General features: G+C 45.5%; 1 protein-coding gene across 1 annotated transcript in view; it reads right to left on the bottom strand.

The window, feature by feature from the left end:
- Positions 1 to 15,022, bottom strand: part of LOC119950351 (inter-alpha-trypsin inhibitor heavy chain H3-like) — a 40,947-nt gene that overhangs the window by 12,920 nt on the left and 13,005 nt on the right. The window contains exons 8-15 of the mRNA XM_038772666.1: positions 12,126 to 12,294; positions 11,806 to 11,931; positions 10,232 to 10,413; positions 5,699 to 5,884; positions 5,031 to 5,170; positions 3,023 to 3,174; positions 2,620 to 2,622; positions 530 to 547 (exon numbers count right to left, since the gene is read on the bottom strand). Of these exons, the coding sequence (XP_038628594.1) occupies positions 530 to 547; positions 2,620 to 2,622; positions 3,023 to 3,174; positions 5,031 to 5,170; positions 5,699 to 5,884; positions 10,232 to 10,413; positions 11,806 to 11,931; positions 12,126 to 12,294 (976 nt within the window). The remainder of the gene's footprint in view (positions 1 to 529; positions 548 to 2,619; positions 2,623 to 3,022; positions 3,175 to 5,030; positions 5,171 to 5,698; positions 5,885 to 10,231; positions 10,414 to 11,805; positions 11,932 to 12,125; positions 12,295 to 15,022) is intronic.

Raw genomic sequence — 15,022 nt, 5'->3', positions numbered from 1 at the left:
AAAGGCATCAGTGTGACTCTCTGAGCAGATGATCTGAGTAGAAGAGATGGGAGAGGGGAGAAGCTGGTGGCAGGGAGACCAGTGAGAAGACTAATACAGTAGTCTAGCCATGATAGAACCAGAATGTGGACGAGGGTGATAGGTTTTTGGGTGGAGGGGAAGGGACAGACAGATGTTCTGAAGGAAAAACTTGACAGGATTTGGCAGTAGTTTGAATGTGAATACTGAGAGACAGTAAGGAGTCCAGGATGACACTGAGGGCTGTGGGCTTCTGGGACAGGTTGGAGGTTAGAGGCGAGGTCATGGCCAGAGAGGTAGATTTGGCATTCGTTCACATAGAGATGATAGCTGAAGCCATGTGAGTGGATGAGCCCCTCTAGCCAGTCAGGGTAGAGCCAAAAGGGTCGGGGACCCAGAACCGAGCCTCGAGAAACAGCCACGATAAGAGGATGAGAGGCAGAAGGTTGAGATGAGAAGCAGAGTGGCCTTATGGAAAGAGCCCAGACCTGGAAGTCAAAAAATTACTTACTTGATGGCTTGGCTTTTGCTGTGAATGAAATGAAACAGAATTCAGATATTAAGAAGCTTCCAGAGCATTTTATACATACATAGAAAGATATAGATATATAAATATAACACTACTTCTCATCTATATTATATATGTAATATACAAATCCAGCACTTAGAACAGTGCTTGGCACTTAGAAAACACTTAACAAATACCATCATTATTATTAATATAATAATGCATTATAATATATTAATCTATTGTATAATATAACATAGATGAGAAGCAGTGTGGCCTAGTGAATAGGGCATGATCCTGGAAGTCAGAGGACCTGAGTTCTAATCACCACTCCACCATTCGTCTGCTGTGTGGCCTTGGGCAAGTCACTTAACTCCTCTGCTCCTCAGTTCCCTCATCTGTAAAATGGGGGTTAAGATGGTGAGCCTTATGAGGAACATGAAATGCATCCAAACTGATTAGCCTGTATCTACCCCAGCGCTTAGGACACTGCCTGGCACATAGTAAGTGCTTAACAAAACCTCCCCCAAAAATGATATATGTGTCTATGAACTAATGTAATAATATATATTCACATAAGAGTAGAGATGGCCGTCTGAGTCGAGAGTACATGGCCACTTCAGCTTGCATTCGTACTCAACCCTCACCCTCAGACTACCCACCTGACTGGAAATCAAGTCTATTTGCCTGACCCAATTGGCATATTTGCCGTGGGGGAAGAGAGAAGGAGAGGAAAAGGGAGCAGCAGTAGCAGCTATCAGATTCCACAGAAGAACGTATCCACACCAGACCCCTATCTACCTCCTAACCCTATTACCCAATGCACCACTCGGCCACGAGTTGGGTCGGGTAGGTTGTTGGTGTGCAGGTCTCTACCCTTGGAGTGCCACCTTGTCCTAAGATCAGCTAAAAGGCACACTCAGGCAGTGTGATTGGCTGCGAGGCTGGTTGTACATTTTGGAGGTTTCCTACAAAACTGTTCAGTCCATGTTTCCCCACTCCTCAAGTGCCTGCAGTGATTGCCCATCCACCTGCGCATCAAACAGACACTCCTTACCATCAGCTTTAAAGCATTCAGTCACCTTGCCCCCTCCTACCTCTGACTCCCTCTTTCCCCTAGGCCACACTGCTTCCCATGTGAGCTATGCTCTAATTCCAGTTTATGATACCTTAACTCTTAGGTTTTCAGTGTAGTAAACCTGGGTTCTTTCCCCTATTTCATCTGTCGGGGTGTATTTTGCTCTACTAGTACTTGCTTAAGTGCTCAGTACAGTGCTTTGCGCACAGTAAGCCCTCAATAAATATGATGGAATTGAGTTGAATTGTTTACTTGTGTACAGGATCTGAATTTGGTCTGTGCAAGTTTCCATTTGGTTATGTTTGTTGATGAAATCTTACTCTTCTATTTCAAGGAGATTTCCATCAGCTGGAGGCACCATACTAATTAGAATCTTAAGTGAACCCAGGTCTCAAGACACCTTTCATCAAATATAGAAGTCCCACAGTGTGGAAGGGAGACAAGTTATAATAATAGGTTGGGTTAAACTAGGATGCGTTTCATAGAGAAGCAGTGTTGCTTAGTGGTCAACTGTAAGCTTGTGGGCAGGGAATGTGTCCGCTTATTGTTGTACACTACCAAGCGCTTAGTACAGTGCTTCACACACAATAAGTGCTCAATAAATATGATTGAATGGATAGAGCATGGGCCTGGGAGTCAGAAGGACCTGGGTTCTAATCCCAGCTCTGGCACGCATCTGCTTTGTGACCTTGGACAAGTTACTTAACTTCTTTGGGCCTCAGCTATCTCATCTGTAAAATGGGGATTAAGAGTGTGAGTCCCATGTGGAACAGGTATTGTGTCCAACCTGATTCACTTGTATCATCTACCCCAGTGCTTAGAACAGTGCTTGGCACATAGTAAGTGCTTAACAATTACCATTATTATCATCAGTATATGTTAGGGATCAGCAGAAGCAGCATGAGCTTTATTTTTTCACAGATTTTTCAGGAATTTGACATGAAACCCCCCATTATACATTTCAGTTACAAATTAAAAACATAGGACAGAACAATACTTAAAATTAGAAACTTACCTTCTGCCATTTTTGAAGGGAAATAAGAGAAAAGAAGAAAGGAAGATCAGGAGTTTTACATAATATGCAGTAATGAGTCACTGTTCTCCTGTGATCTAAGTTGTACATAATACACAGTAATGAGGCAATGTTCTCCTGTGATATAACTAAACTGAAATGGGATTCACTTGAGTGTTTTACCTAAACAATTTCAGTTAGGCCTAGGTATTTGCAGATGGCTTTTGGGTTGAAATTTCTGAGAATTAAGGGAAGGGGAATGTGAAAGGCAGAGGGGTCTACTTTGGATGGGTGTGATGTGAACGGCCCTTTACAGTGCTCTGCACACAGTGAGAGCTCAAGAAATACGATTGAATGAATGAATGAATGAAGCTTCTGTCCCTCATCTCTCTGAGCACTGTGGTACCTTCTGGTTTGTCAGCCAATAAAGCCTGATCTTCGGGGTCTCCTGGCTTGATGACCACCATGGACGTCAAAGGGGTCACAAACTTGTATTTCAGAGAGAGTTCCAGAGCTTGGGCTGTCAGGTTGTCTTTCTCTTGCCCTTCTGCTTTAATACTAGGTGACAAGAAAGAAAACCATCAGTACAGTGGAGCAGTGATTGAATTCAAGAGTACTGAACACCATTAGCTTCTCCCAGTGCAAGCGTGCAAGCTTAGGCCCTTAGCTGCCTGGATTTTCTTTCCTCAGGTAAGGCGGCCCAAGGCAAAGAATCCCTGTCAATTTCTTAATTGACATAATTTCATAAACCCACTGACAGAGCCAGCATGAGAATGTTAATTGGAGAAGCAGCATGACCTGGCCTGGGAGTCGAAGGAACTGGGTTCTAAACCCAACTCTGCCACGTATCTACTGGGTCCCCTTTGTAAGTCACTAATTTCCCTGGGCTTCAGTTCCCTCATCTACCAAATGAGGATTCAATTCCTGTTCTCCTTCCTACTTAGACTGTGAGCCTCATGTGGGAGCTGATTATCTCATATCTACCTCAGTACTTAGTAAGTGCTTGGAACACAAAGAAGCAGCATGGCTTAATGGAAAGAGCATGGGCTTGGGAGTCAGAGGAGGTGGGTTCTAATTCTGGCTCCTCCACTTGTCTGCTGTGTGACCTTGGGCAAGCCACTTAACTTCTCTGTGTCTCAGTTAACTCATCTGTAAAATGGGGATTAAGACTGTGAGCCCCACGTGGGACAACCTGATTACCTTGTATCTACCCCAGTGCTTTGAACAGTGCTTGGCACTTAGTAAGCACTTAACAAATGCCATTATTATTATTATTATTATAATTATTGTTTCACAAATACCACAATGATTATAACAATTTGAACTGATTTAGAGGTTTAATTTATTATAGCTAAAAAATAGTGCTTGGCACATAGTAAGCGCTTAACAAATACCACTGGTATTATTATTATTATTATTATTGCTTCACAGATACCACAATGATTATAACAATTTGAGCTGATTTATATATTTGGTTTCTTATAGTTAACATTCATTTGTGGTGTTAGTGATATACAGTACTTCATTATGCAGTAACAACTGAGGTGGGGAAAAACTTGAATTGAGGCCTCTTTATCTTGGACCTCCCTTAAAACTTGGAGTATCCTCGGTCTGGCAGAACTCTCCATCGATCTTCCAATCGGTCCCTTTGCCTTCAAGTAGGACTTCCCCAATCTGATTCAGAAAGATAGGGATCCATTCTATTCTTGAAAACCACCCCAGATGTTTGTTTTTTGAGTTTTTTTAAAAATGATATTTGTTAAGCGCTTACTATGTGCCAGACACTGTACTAAGTGCTGGGCAAGCTAATCAGGTTGGACACAGTCCCTGTCCCACATGGGGCTCACAATCTTAATTCCCATTTTACAGATGAGGTAACTGAGGCACGGAGAAGTGAAGTGAAGTGATCTGATCAAGCAGACAAGTGGTGGAGCCTGAATTAGAACTCAGGTCCCTCTGACTCCCAGGCCCATGCTCTATCCATTAGGCCATGCTGCTTCTTCAATGGACTCTGGAGCATACCATCTTTAAGGTCAGGAAGTTCTTCCTTAAACCAAGCACTTAGCACAGCGCTCTGCATACAGTTAATTAATCGATTGATTTCTCAGTTGGCGGTGGCCATATCTGCAGGGTATTTCACCGGAAGTGGCCGTGACTGTGATGTGCACCTAGAAGCCACAGTGAGCCTCTCTTGGTCCGTTTTGAAGGGACACGGTTCGAGGCAACATAACTCGCGCTGACTGACTGGTTCACACTCGTCCAATTGGTAAACTCCAGGTGCTCATAACTAGGCAGCACATGTGAAAGACACTATGCAAAAGCAGTGCAAGGACAACTGGCTAGAGAGATTCCCTCACCCCACCACAAACACATAGAATCGCTCCTCATTTTCATGGAAGTCCAAACATAACTACCTTTCCGCCAGCAACTGCTGGATGGTGAGATAAGCCCAGAGTCTCTCAATGTGCTCCTCAAACATGTGACCCCGTTCATGAAGAGCTTGCTCCATCTTTTGTTTGTCTACCAAACAAGTGGATGCTAAATCCTTGTCCACCTATTGGGCACAAAGATGAAAGAAAAACCATTGATTGGTGTAGGAGGTAGGAGGGGGGATGTGACAGAGGGACATTGGGGCCAGGCCAGTATTTCCACAGAGTCCAATGTTCTGAGTTCAACTTGATTCATACAAATATTAAGTGAAGTAGGTGGATATTTGTGCCATGTTCTCTCTGCTTGCACAATGTATTTGTTTAAACGTATGGGAAATACTCCTCCACAAGTGAACTTTGGCCTTGTATTTGATTTTCCCCAAACTAAGGGACTTGTAACTAGATCTAAGGGCAGTAGAACTTGGGGTCTGATTTTTAGCAGATGAGCAAAAGTCTGACTGTGAGCAAAAAATCAAAGTTTGGGTAGACGAATTGGTTACATCTCAGGGGACAGGGTTGTGCCTTAGCAGCTCCTCTACCGTGCTCGGGGAGGAAGCTTTGAAGTCCCCGAAGTGAGGGCAAGACCCTATTGTAAGGTGGAGGAGGAGGTGAAGAGCATTTCATCATTTGAGCTCACTGTGCACAATACTCACGCCCCGAGCTTTCATGTCGGCTTTAAAATTGCTCAGGTCATTGTCGTTGATCTGGCCGGCCACCACAATCTCAGAGCCATCGTAGTACTGCTTGAACTTATTCTGTGTCAGGGCAGAAATGGAATTCTGGGGATACTGGAGTTCCACGTCTACAAGCAGAGGATTGGCCACTTCATCATAAAAGCCCTGCAGGAGAGGAAAAATGGGGCTGAGGTGAGTCAAGACAGGGAGACTCTCAGGGGAGATGAGCCCTGCAGTGGGAAAGATCCACAAATGAAGCATGCCCCAATGGAAAAAAGCTGGGCCTGGGTGTCAAAGGACCTGATTTCTAATTCCAGCTCTTCCACGTACCTGCTCTGTGACCTTGGATGAGTCACAACTCCTCCGGGCCTCAGTTCCCTCATCTGCAAAGTGGAGATTCAGTACTTGTTCTCCCTCTTACCTTCACTTTGAGCCCTATGTGGGACCTGATTATCTTGTATCTACCCCAGTGCTTAGTACAGTGTTTGACACATAGTGAATGTTTGACAAATATCACTATTATTATTATTATTATTATTATTATTATTAATAAGGTGGGGATTTAGAACAGAACATTCGCTTCATCATTTCCAACCCTTTGCTTCGACCTTTTCTCTTCAGCTGGACCACCCTCTTTCCTCATCTGTGTCTAAACATGGCTCTCCCCTCCTTCAAAGCCCCCCTAAAAACTCACTTGTTCAGGGAAGCATTCTATGATTAATTCCCCTCACCTTCTCAATCATGTCATCCCCTCATCATTCTTATGTACTTCTTAAAATGCATTCTTGTATAATTATTTATGCCTACTCTCACGCTTTAAAAAATAATGGTATTTATTAAACACTTACTATGTGCACAAAGGTAGATAAAAGATAATCAGGTTGGACACAGTCCCTGTCCCACATGGGGCTCACAGTCATAATCCCCATTTTACAGATGAGGGAACCGAAGCCCAGAGAAGTGAAGTGACTTGCCCAAGTTCACACAGCAGATAAGTGGCAGATCAGAGATTAGAACCCAGGTCCTCTGACTCCCAGGTCCGTGCTCTATCCACTAGTCCATGCTGCTTCTCACAACATCAACAGGTTCTGACAACAGCTCAGCATGGCCTAGGGGGTAGAATACGGGCCTGGGAGTCAGAAGGACCTGGGTTCTAATTCCGACTCCACAACGGATCTGCTGTATGACCTTAGGCAAGTCACTTAGCTTCTCTGTACCTCAGTTCCCTCATCTGTAAAATGGGGATTAAGACTGGGAGCCCCATAGTAACAATAATAATAATGATGGTCACCTGCCTCCTCACTCACACTCCTCTCCCCTGTAAATCTATATTACTACCTCACAGAGACCTCCGCTCTCTCAACCCCATCCATCTTTCTGAGCGCCTCACACCCCACCTCGCCTCCCTTTCCTCTCTACCCAATCTTGATGATCAGACTACTGCTCTCAACTCTACCCTCTCTACTCAGCTCGACTCCCTTGCTCCCCTTTCCCTTTGCCGCTCTAGTACCACTAACCCACAGCCCTGGATCACTGCCACTGTCCGCCTCCTTCACTCTTATGCTCGAGCTGCTGAATGCTGCTGGCGAAAGACTAAACACCAAGCCAACCTCGTTCACTTCAAGTTTATCCTTTCCTGTCTTAACTCAGCCCTCTCCTCTGCCAGACAAAACTATTTCTCCTCCCTTATTGACACCCATGCCCATCATCCCCTTCAGCTCTTCCATACATTCAACTCCTTTCTCAGGCCCCCTGTTCCTCCCCCTCCTCCTTCCCTCACCCCCAACGATCTGGCCTCCTACTTCATTAATAAAATTAAATCCATCAGGTCTGAGCTCCCCAAAGTCACTCCTACCCCTTCTCCAACCCCCCGGCTCTCAACCCTCTCCGCTAGTCTCCCATCCTTCCCAGCAGTATCCTCAGATGAGATCTCCTCCCTTCTCTCAAGTGCTACTCCGGCCACCTGTGCTTCTGACCCCATTCCCTCTCATCTTATGAAATCTCTCGCTCCGTCCCTCCTCCCCTCCTTAATTTCCACCTTCAACCACTCACTCTCCACTGGTTCCTTCCCCTCTGCCTTCAAACATTCCCACGTCTCCTCCATCCTAAAAAAACCCTGTCTTGACCCCACCTCCCCTTCTAGTTATCACCTTATATCGCTCCTACCTTTCCTTTCCAAACTCCTTGAACGAGTAGTCTGCACCCGCTGCCTCGAATTCCTCAATGCCAACTCTCTCCTTGACCCCTCCAATCTGGCTTCCGTCCCCTACATTCCACGGAAACTCCCCTCTCAAAGGTCACCAATGACCTCCTGCTTGCCAAATCCAATGGCTCCTACTCTATCCTAATCCTCCTCGACCTCTCAGCTGCCTTTGACACTGTGGACCACCCCCTTCTCCTCAACATACTATCCAACTTGGCTTCACAGACTCCGTCCTCTCCTGGCTCTCCTCTTATCTCTCCGGGCGTTCATTCTCAGTCTCTTTTGTGGGCTCCTCCTCCCCCTCCCATCCCCTTACTGTAGGGGTTCCTCAAGGGTCAGTTCTTGGTCCCCTTCTGTTCTCTATCTACACTTACTCCCTTGGTGAACTCATTTGCTCCCGTGGCTTCAACTATCGTCTCTACGCTGATGACACCCAAATCTACATCTCTGCTCCTGCTCTCTCTCCCTCCCTTCAGGCTCGTGTCTCCTCAAGCCTTCAGGACATTTCCATCTGGATGTCTGCCCGCCATCTAAAACTCAGCATATCCAAGACTGAACTCCTTATCTTCCCTCCCAAACCCTGCCCTCTCCCTGACTTTCCCATCACTGTTGATGGCACTACCATCCTTCCTGTCTCACAAGCCCGCAACCTTGGTGTCATCCTTGACTCTGCTCTCTCGTTCACCCCTCACATCCAATCCGTCACCAAAAACTGCCGGTCTCACCTCCGCAACATCGCCAAGATCCCCCCTTTCCTCTCCATCCAGACTGCTACACTGCTGGTTCAATCTCTCATCCTATCCCGACTGGATTACTGCATCATCCTCCTCTCTGATCTCCCATCCTCCTGTCTCTCCCCACTTCAATCTATACTTCACGCTGCTGCCCAGATCATCTTTGTGCAGAAACACTCTGGGCATGTTACTCCCCTTCTCAAAAATCTCCAGTGACTACCAATTAACCTACGCATCAGGCAAAAACTCCTCACTCTCAGCTTCAAGGCTCTCCATCATCTTTCCCCCTCCTACCTCACCTCCCTTCTTTCCTTCTACAGCCCAGCCCACACCTTCCACTCCTCTGCCGCTAACCTCCTCACTGTGCCTCGTTCTCGCCTGTCCCACCGTCGACCCCCGGCCCACGTCCTCCCCCTGGCCTGGAATGCCCTCCCTCCGCACATCCGCCAAGCTAGCTCTCTTCCTCCCTTCAAAGCCTTACTGAGAGCTCACCTCCTCCAGGAGGCCTCCCAGACTGAGCCCCCTCCTTTCTCTCCCTCTCCTCCCCCTCCCCATCCCCCCGCCCTAACTCCTTCCCCTCCCCACAGCACCTGTATATATGTTTGTACAGATTTATTACTCTATTTTACTTGTACATATTTACTATTCTATTTTGTTAATATGATTTGTTTTATTGTCTGTCTCCTCCTTCTATACTGTGAGCCTGCTGTTGGGTAGGAACTGTCTCTATATGTTGCCAACTTGTATTTCCCAAGCGCTTAGTACAGTGCTCTGCACACAGTAAGTGCTCAATAAATACAATTGAATTAATTAATTAATTAAGTGCATACTATGTACCAGACACTGTACTAAGCACTGGGGTGGTTATAAGCAAATCGAGTTGGACACATTCCCTGCCCAACATAGGGCTCACTGTCTGATTAGCTTGTACTTACCCAAGCGCTTAGTACAGTACCTGGCATATTGTAAGCGCTTAACAAATACCATAAAAAAACCACCCTCCAGCACTGTCACCAGGGTACAAGTGGAAGTAATCTGTTCTGTCCTGGATCAGCCTGAAAGGAATCCTGCCATTTGCACTCAGGTAACAGCGATAGTAGATGGCAGAGATGACAGTGAGTGATTTTCCCCTTAATCTTCCCCCTCAGTCCTGTCTTCTCTTCCCCTTCTTCTGTTACTCCTTCCACCTTCTCTCACTTCTCATTCTCTCTGCCCTCTTCTCCTGACCTTCCCTTCTTCATCCTCCCCCACATTCTGCCATAAACCAAGGGAAATTTGGTCCCCTTCTCTTACCTAATTTTTCAAGCCTGAGGTAAACTGTGCCTTTGAAAGGCTAATTCCCAAAGCACTTTCTAGCTGGATAAGCCATGGTTAGTAGCTTTCATCAGTTTCGGTGCTCCAGTGAGTCTAGAAAGCCTCCAATTCCCTGGACAGAATTTTCTGAGGGCATTTAGGAGAGAAGACATTTATTTCCTTATCACATTTCCAGGACCCTAAAAACCCAAGAAAGAAAGTGCTTTCTGAGGTAATATATAGGCTTTGCCCGGATTCATCCATGGATTTCAAATCTTTTACCTGCAACTGGTCAGCTGCATCATTTTCCTGGTAGATCCGACGAGCCACTCCATTGTTCTCTAATGACATTTTTTCCAAGAAATTAAAATCCACTTTATCGCCAAAGCCCAGGTTATATAGAGGAAACTTCCCTCCAATAGCATTCCTTACATTCTCTCGGATTTTGTCAAGCCTGACTTCTCCTGCATTCCAATAAAAAAGCTGGTGAGGCAACAGCAGAACTAGTGCAATGATAATGATAATATTAATTGTGGTATGTGTTAAGCGCTTACTATGTGTCAAGTGTTGCCGATTTGTACTTCCTAAGCACTTAATACAGTGCTCTGCACACAGTAAGCGCTCAATGAATGAATGAATGAATGAAGTGCTGTATTAAGCACTGGAGTAGATATGAGATAATAACAAAATTATTTGTTAAGTACTTAACACTTAACACTTGTTAGTACCACTTAACAAGTGGTATCTGTTAAGTGCTTACTATGTTCCAGGCACTGTAATAAGTGCTGGGGTGGATACAAACAAAGAGGATTGGACATAGCCCCCTGTCCCATGTGGGGCTCACAGTCTCAATTTCCATTTTACAGATGAGTTAACTGAGGCACAGAGAAGTGAAGTGACTTGCCCAAGGTCACACGGTAGGCAAATGGTGGATACAGGATTAGAACCCATGATAATCAGGTCCCACATGGGGGTCACAGTCTAATTAGGAGGAAGAACAGGTATTGAATCTCCATTTGTAGTTGAGAAAACTGAGGTATAGAGAACCTAAGTGACTTGCTCAAGGTCACACAGCAGCCAAGTGGTGAAGCTGGAATTAGAATCCAAGTTCTCTGCCTCCCAGGCGCGTGCTATATCCATTAGGCCACACTGCTCCTCTAGATCAAGGCTAGGAGGCGTTCTGGGGTAGTGGATCATTCATTCAGTCATTCATTCATTGGACTCCCCTGAGGATGGTGGTAGCACTGTTAAAAGTACTGGGGTAGATAGAAGCTAATCAGTTTGGACACAGTCCCTGTCCCACAGGGGGCTCATAGTCTTAGTCTCCCTTTTACAGATGAGAGAATTAAGGCACAGAGAAGTGAAGTGACTTGCCCAAGGTGGGAGAGCCAGGATTAGAACCCAGGTCCTCTGACTTCCAGGCCCATGCTCTTTCCACTAGGCCCAAAGCTGCTCTCTGTGGGTTGTGGCAGCACAAGGAATAATAATAATTCTGGTACTTATTGTGTCAAGCACTGTTCTAAGCACTCGGGTAGATACAAGCTAATCAGATTGGTCACAGTTCCTATCCCACATGGGGCTCACAGTTTTAGTTCCGTTTTAGAGATGAGGTAACCGAGGCCCAAAGAAGTGAAGTGACTTGCCCAAGGTAACACAGCAGAAGCTTGGCAGAGAGGGATTAGAACCCAGGTCCTCTGACTCCCAGTCCCATGGTCTTTCCACTAAGCCATGCTGCGCCCGTGCCCCTGCTCAAGACTACCACCCTCTCCAGCGTTGGACCCTGAAGCATCGCCTCAGTTGTGTACCATCTGAAGCCAGCACTTGTTGCTAGGCTAGTTGACCTACTAGGCACTTACCAACAGTGGGTTCACCGTCAGTCAGCATGATAACTATAGGGGCATTCTTTTTGAGCTCAGGATGTGTTTCATGAGCTCTGTTCAGTATCTCAATGCCTTGGAGTAAACCAGCATTTAGGCTTGTGGCTACACAGGAGAAAAAGAGAAATATTTGGGGAAAGAAATGAAGTCAGTTGCTGAGACTCGAGAAGAAAACCACAAAAACGTCTGGGGTTATTACGGATTAGTGACTATAAAGCCACTTGGATTTCACTTTCACATAGCCTAGTCTAAAGTAGTCATGGCTGTAAACCTGCTGTTGAAATGGCAGCGGCACTGACCTCCGGCAATTTTGAAGTTCTGAACGAATTCTTTAGCTTCCTTCAAATTGGCATCAGTGGCTTTGACTAATGATTGTTTCCAGGTTTTTACATAACCACCAAACAGTATGAAGTTAAAGTAATCCTCTGGTCGAATATCGTTAAGTATTTTAAGGAGAGCATCTCTTGTCTGGAAGAAGAAATAGATCCATATTATCGGCCTCTAGACTGTAAGTTCCTTGCAGGGAAGGGTACGTGTCTACCTACTCTGTTGTATTGCACTCTCCCAAGTGCTCTGCACACAGGAAGCACTCAATAAAGGCCAGTGATTGATCCCTCTAAAAGGGACTGGTGTGGGTAAAAAGAGAACATCTGTAGTAATTTCAAAGTGTTTAATGAAGGGCATGCAGAGATCATTTGGAAATGTTTATAAGAATAATAATGATAATTATGGTACTCATTAAGTGTTTACTCCTCACCCTTGGCTTCAAGGCTGTCCATCACCTCGCCCCCTCCTACCTCACCTCCCTTCTCTCCTTCTACAGCCCAGCCCGCACCCTGCGCTCCTCTACCGCTAATCTCCTCACCGTGCCTCGCTCTCGCCTGTCCTGCCGTCGACCCCCGGCCCACGTCATCCCCCTGGCTTGGAATGCCCTCCCTCCCAACATCCACCAAGCTAGCTCTCTTCCTCCCTTCAAGGCCCTACTGAGAGCTCACCTCCTCCAGGAGGCCTTCCCAGACTGAGCCCCCTCCTTCCTCTCCCCACCCTCCCCCTCTCCATCCCCCCCGCCTTACCTCCTTCCCTTCCCCACAGCACCTGTATATATGTATATATGTTTGTACATATTACTCTATTTATTTTACTTGTACATATCTATTTTATTTATTTTATTTTGTTAATATGTTTTGTTTTATTCTCTGTCTCCCCCTTCTAGACTGTGAGCCCACTGTTGGGTAGGGACCATCTCTATATGTTGCCAACTTGTACTTCCCAAGCACTTAGTATAGTGCTCTGCACACAGTAAGCACTCAATAAATATGATTGATTGATTAATTGACTGATACTATGTGACAAGCACTGTTCTAAGCTCTGGGGTAGATAGAAGTTAATCAGGTTGGACACAGTCCCTGTCCACATGGGGCTCACACTCCCCATTTTACAGATAAAGTAACTGAAGCCTAGAGAAGTTAAGTGGCTTGCCCAAGGTCACACAGCAGACATGGGGTGGAGCAGGGATTAGAACCCAAGTCCTTCTGACTCCCAAGCCCATGCTCTATCCATTAAGCCATGCTCCTTCTCTAATGACTATGAATATCTTCAGGGTTATCTTGGGCAAAGGTAGTAGTAGAAGCAGTACCTATTAAGCACTTACTGTGTGCAGAACACTGTACTAAGTGCCAGAAGACAATACAAAGGTCCACCCAAGACCTGAACTGAACAAATTCATGAAAAGCAGCATGGGAGTCAGAAGGTCATGGGTCCTAATCCCAGCTTTGCCACTTGTCTGCTGTGTGGCCTTGGGCAAGTCACTTTACTTCTCTGTGCCTCAGTCACCTCATCTGTAAAACGGGGATTGAAACTGTGAGCGCTACACGGGACAGGGATTGGGTCCAACCCAATTTACTTATATCCACCCCAATTCAATTCAGTTCAATTCAATCGTATTTATTGAGGGCTTACTGTGTGCAGAGCACTGTACTAAGTGCTTGGAAAGTACAAGTTGGCAACATATAGAGATGGTCCCTACCCAACAGCAGGCTCACAGTCTAGAAGGACTTAGTACAATGCTGGCACAGAGTAAGCACTTATAAATAACAATACTAATAATGATGGCATTTGTTAAGCGCCTTACTATGTGCCAAGCATTGTTCTAAGTGCTGGGGAGGATATAAGGGGATCAGGTTGTCCCATGTAGGGCTCACAGTCTTAATCCCCATTTTACAGATGAGGTAGCTGAGGCACAGAGAAGTTAAGTGAAGTTAAGTGAGTCACACAGCTGACAAGCAGTGGAGCTGGGATTTGAACCCATGACCTCTGACTCCCAAGCCCGTGCTCTTTCCACTGAGCCACACTGCTTCTCTAAAACTGGCTGCATACGGAAGTGCTGAGGATGGGCATTTATTTATTTTATTTTGTTAGTATGTTTGGTTTTGTTCTCTGTCTCCCCCTTTTAGACTGTGAGCCCACTGTTGGGTAGGGACTGTCTCTATATGTTGCCAATTTGTACTTCCCAAGCGCTTAGTACAGTGCTCTGCACATAGTAAGCGCTCAATAAATACGATTGATGATGATGATGATAAATGCCTCAGTGTTAAATGCAACTGTTTCCTTCTCTTGGTAGATTCCTTTGCACTGATTTTTTTTTAAATCTGGACCCTAATCATCTTTTCATTATGAAAAACTATAGATTGTACCTTTTTCTAAGGCCTCTCCAGTGCAGAGTGAGAGACACCTATACATTTTTGATTCGAGAGCTCAAGGTTTTTTGACAAAACTTGTCTTCACGAGAAACCCTGAAGTAAGAGGAGAAAGGCACGGGAAGGTCTGAAGCTAGAGAAGCAGCATGGCCTAGTGGATAGAGCTCTGCCACTTTTCTGTTGTGTGACCTTGGGCAAGTTACTTCACTTTTCGGGGCCTCAGTTCCTCCATCTGTCAAATAGAGATTAAGACTGTGAGCCCCATGTGGGACAGGGACTTTGTCCAACCCGATTTGCTTATATCAGTCCCAGCATTTAGTACAGTGCCTGGCACAAGGTAAGCACTTAACAAATGCCACTATTATCATTATTATTACTCTGTCCTAATCATTTATCCAAAATGTCTTGCAAACTCTTAGGTTCCTCCTTCTCATTTCCGTTAGAAGCAGTGAGGCTGAATGGAAAGAACATGGGCCTGGAGGGTCTAATCTAAGATCTGC

Source organism: Tachyglossus aculeatus, chromosome X1 (assembly GCF_015852505.1).
Source record: "Tachyglossus aculeatus isolate mTacAcu1 chromosome X1, mTacAcu1.pri, whole genome shotgun sequence".
Lineage (NCBI taxonomy): Eukaryota > Metazoa > Chordata > Mammalia > Monotremata > Tachyglossidae > Tachyglossus > Tachyglossus aculeatus.
Note: the sequence above shows the minus strand (reverse complement) of the source record. Positions and strands in the feature narration are given on the sequence as shown.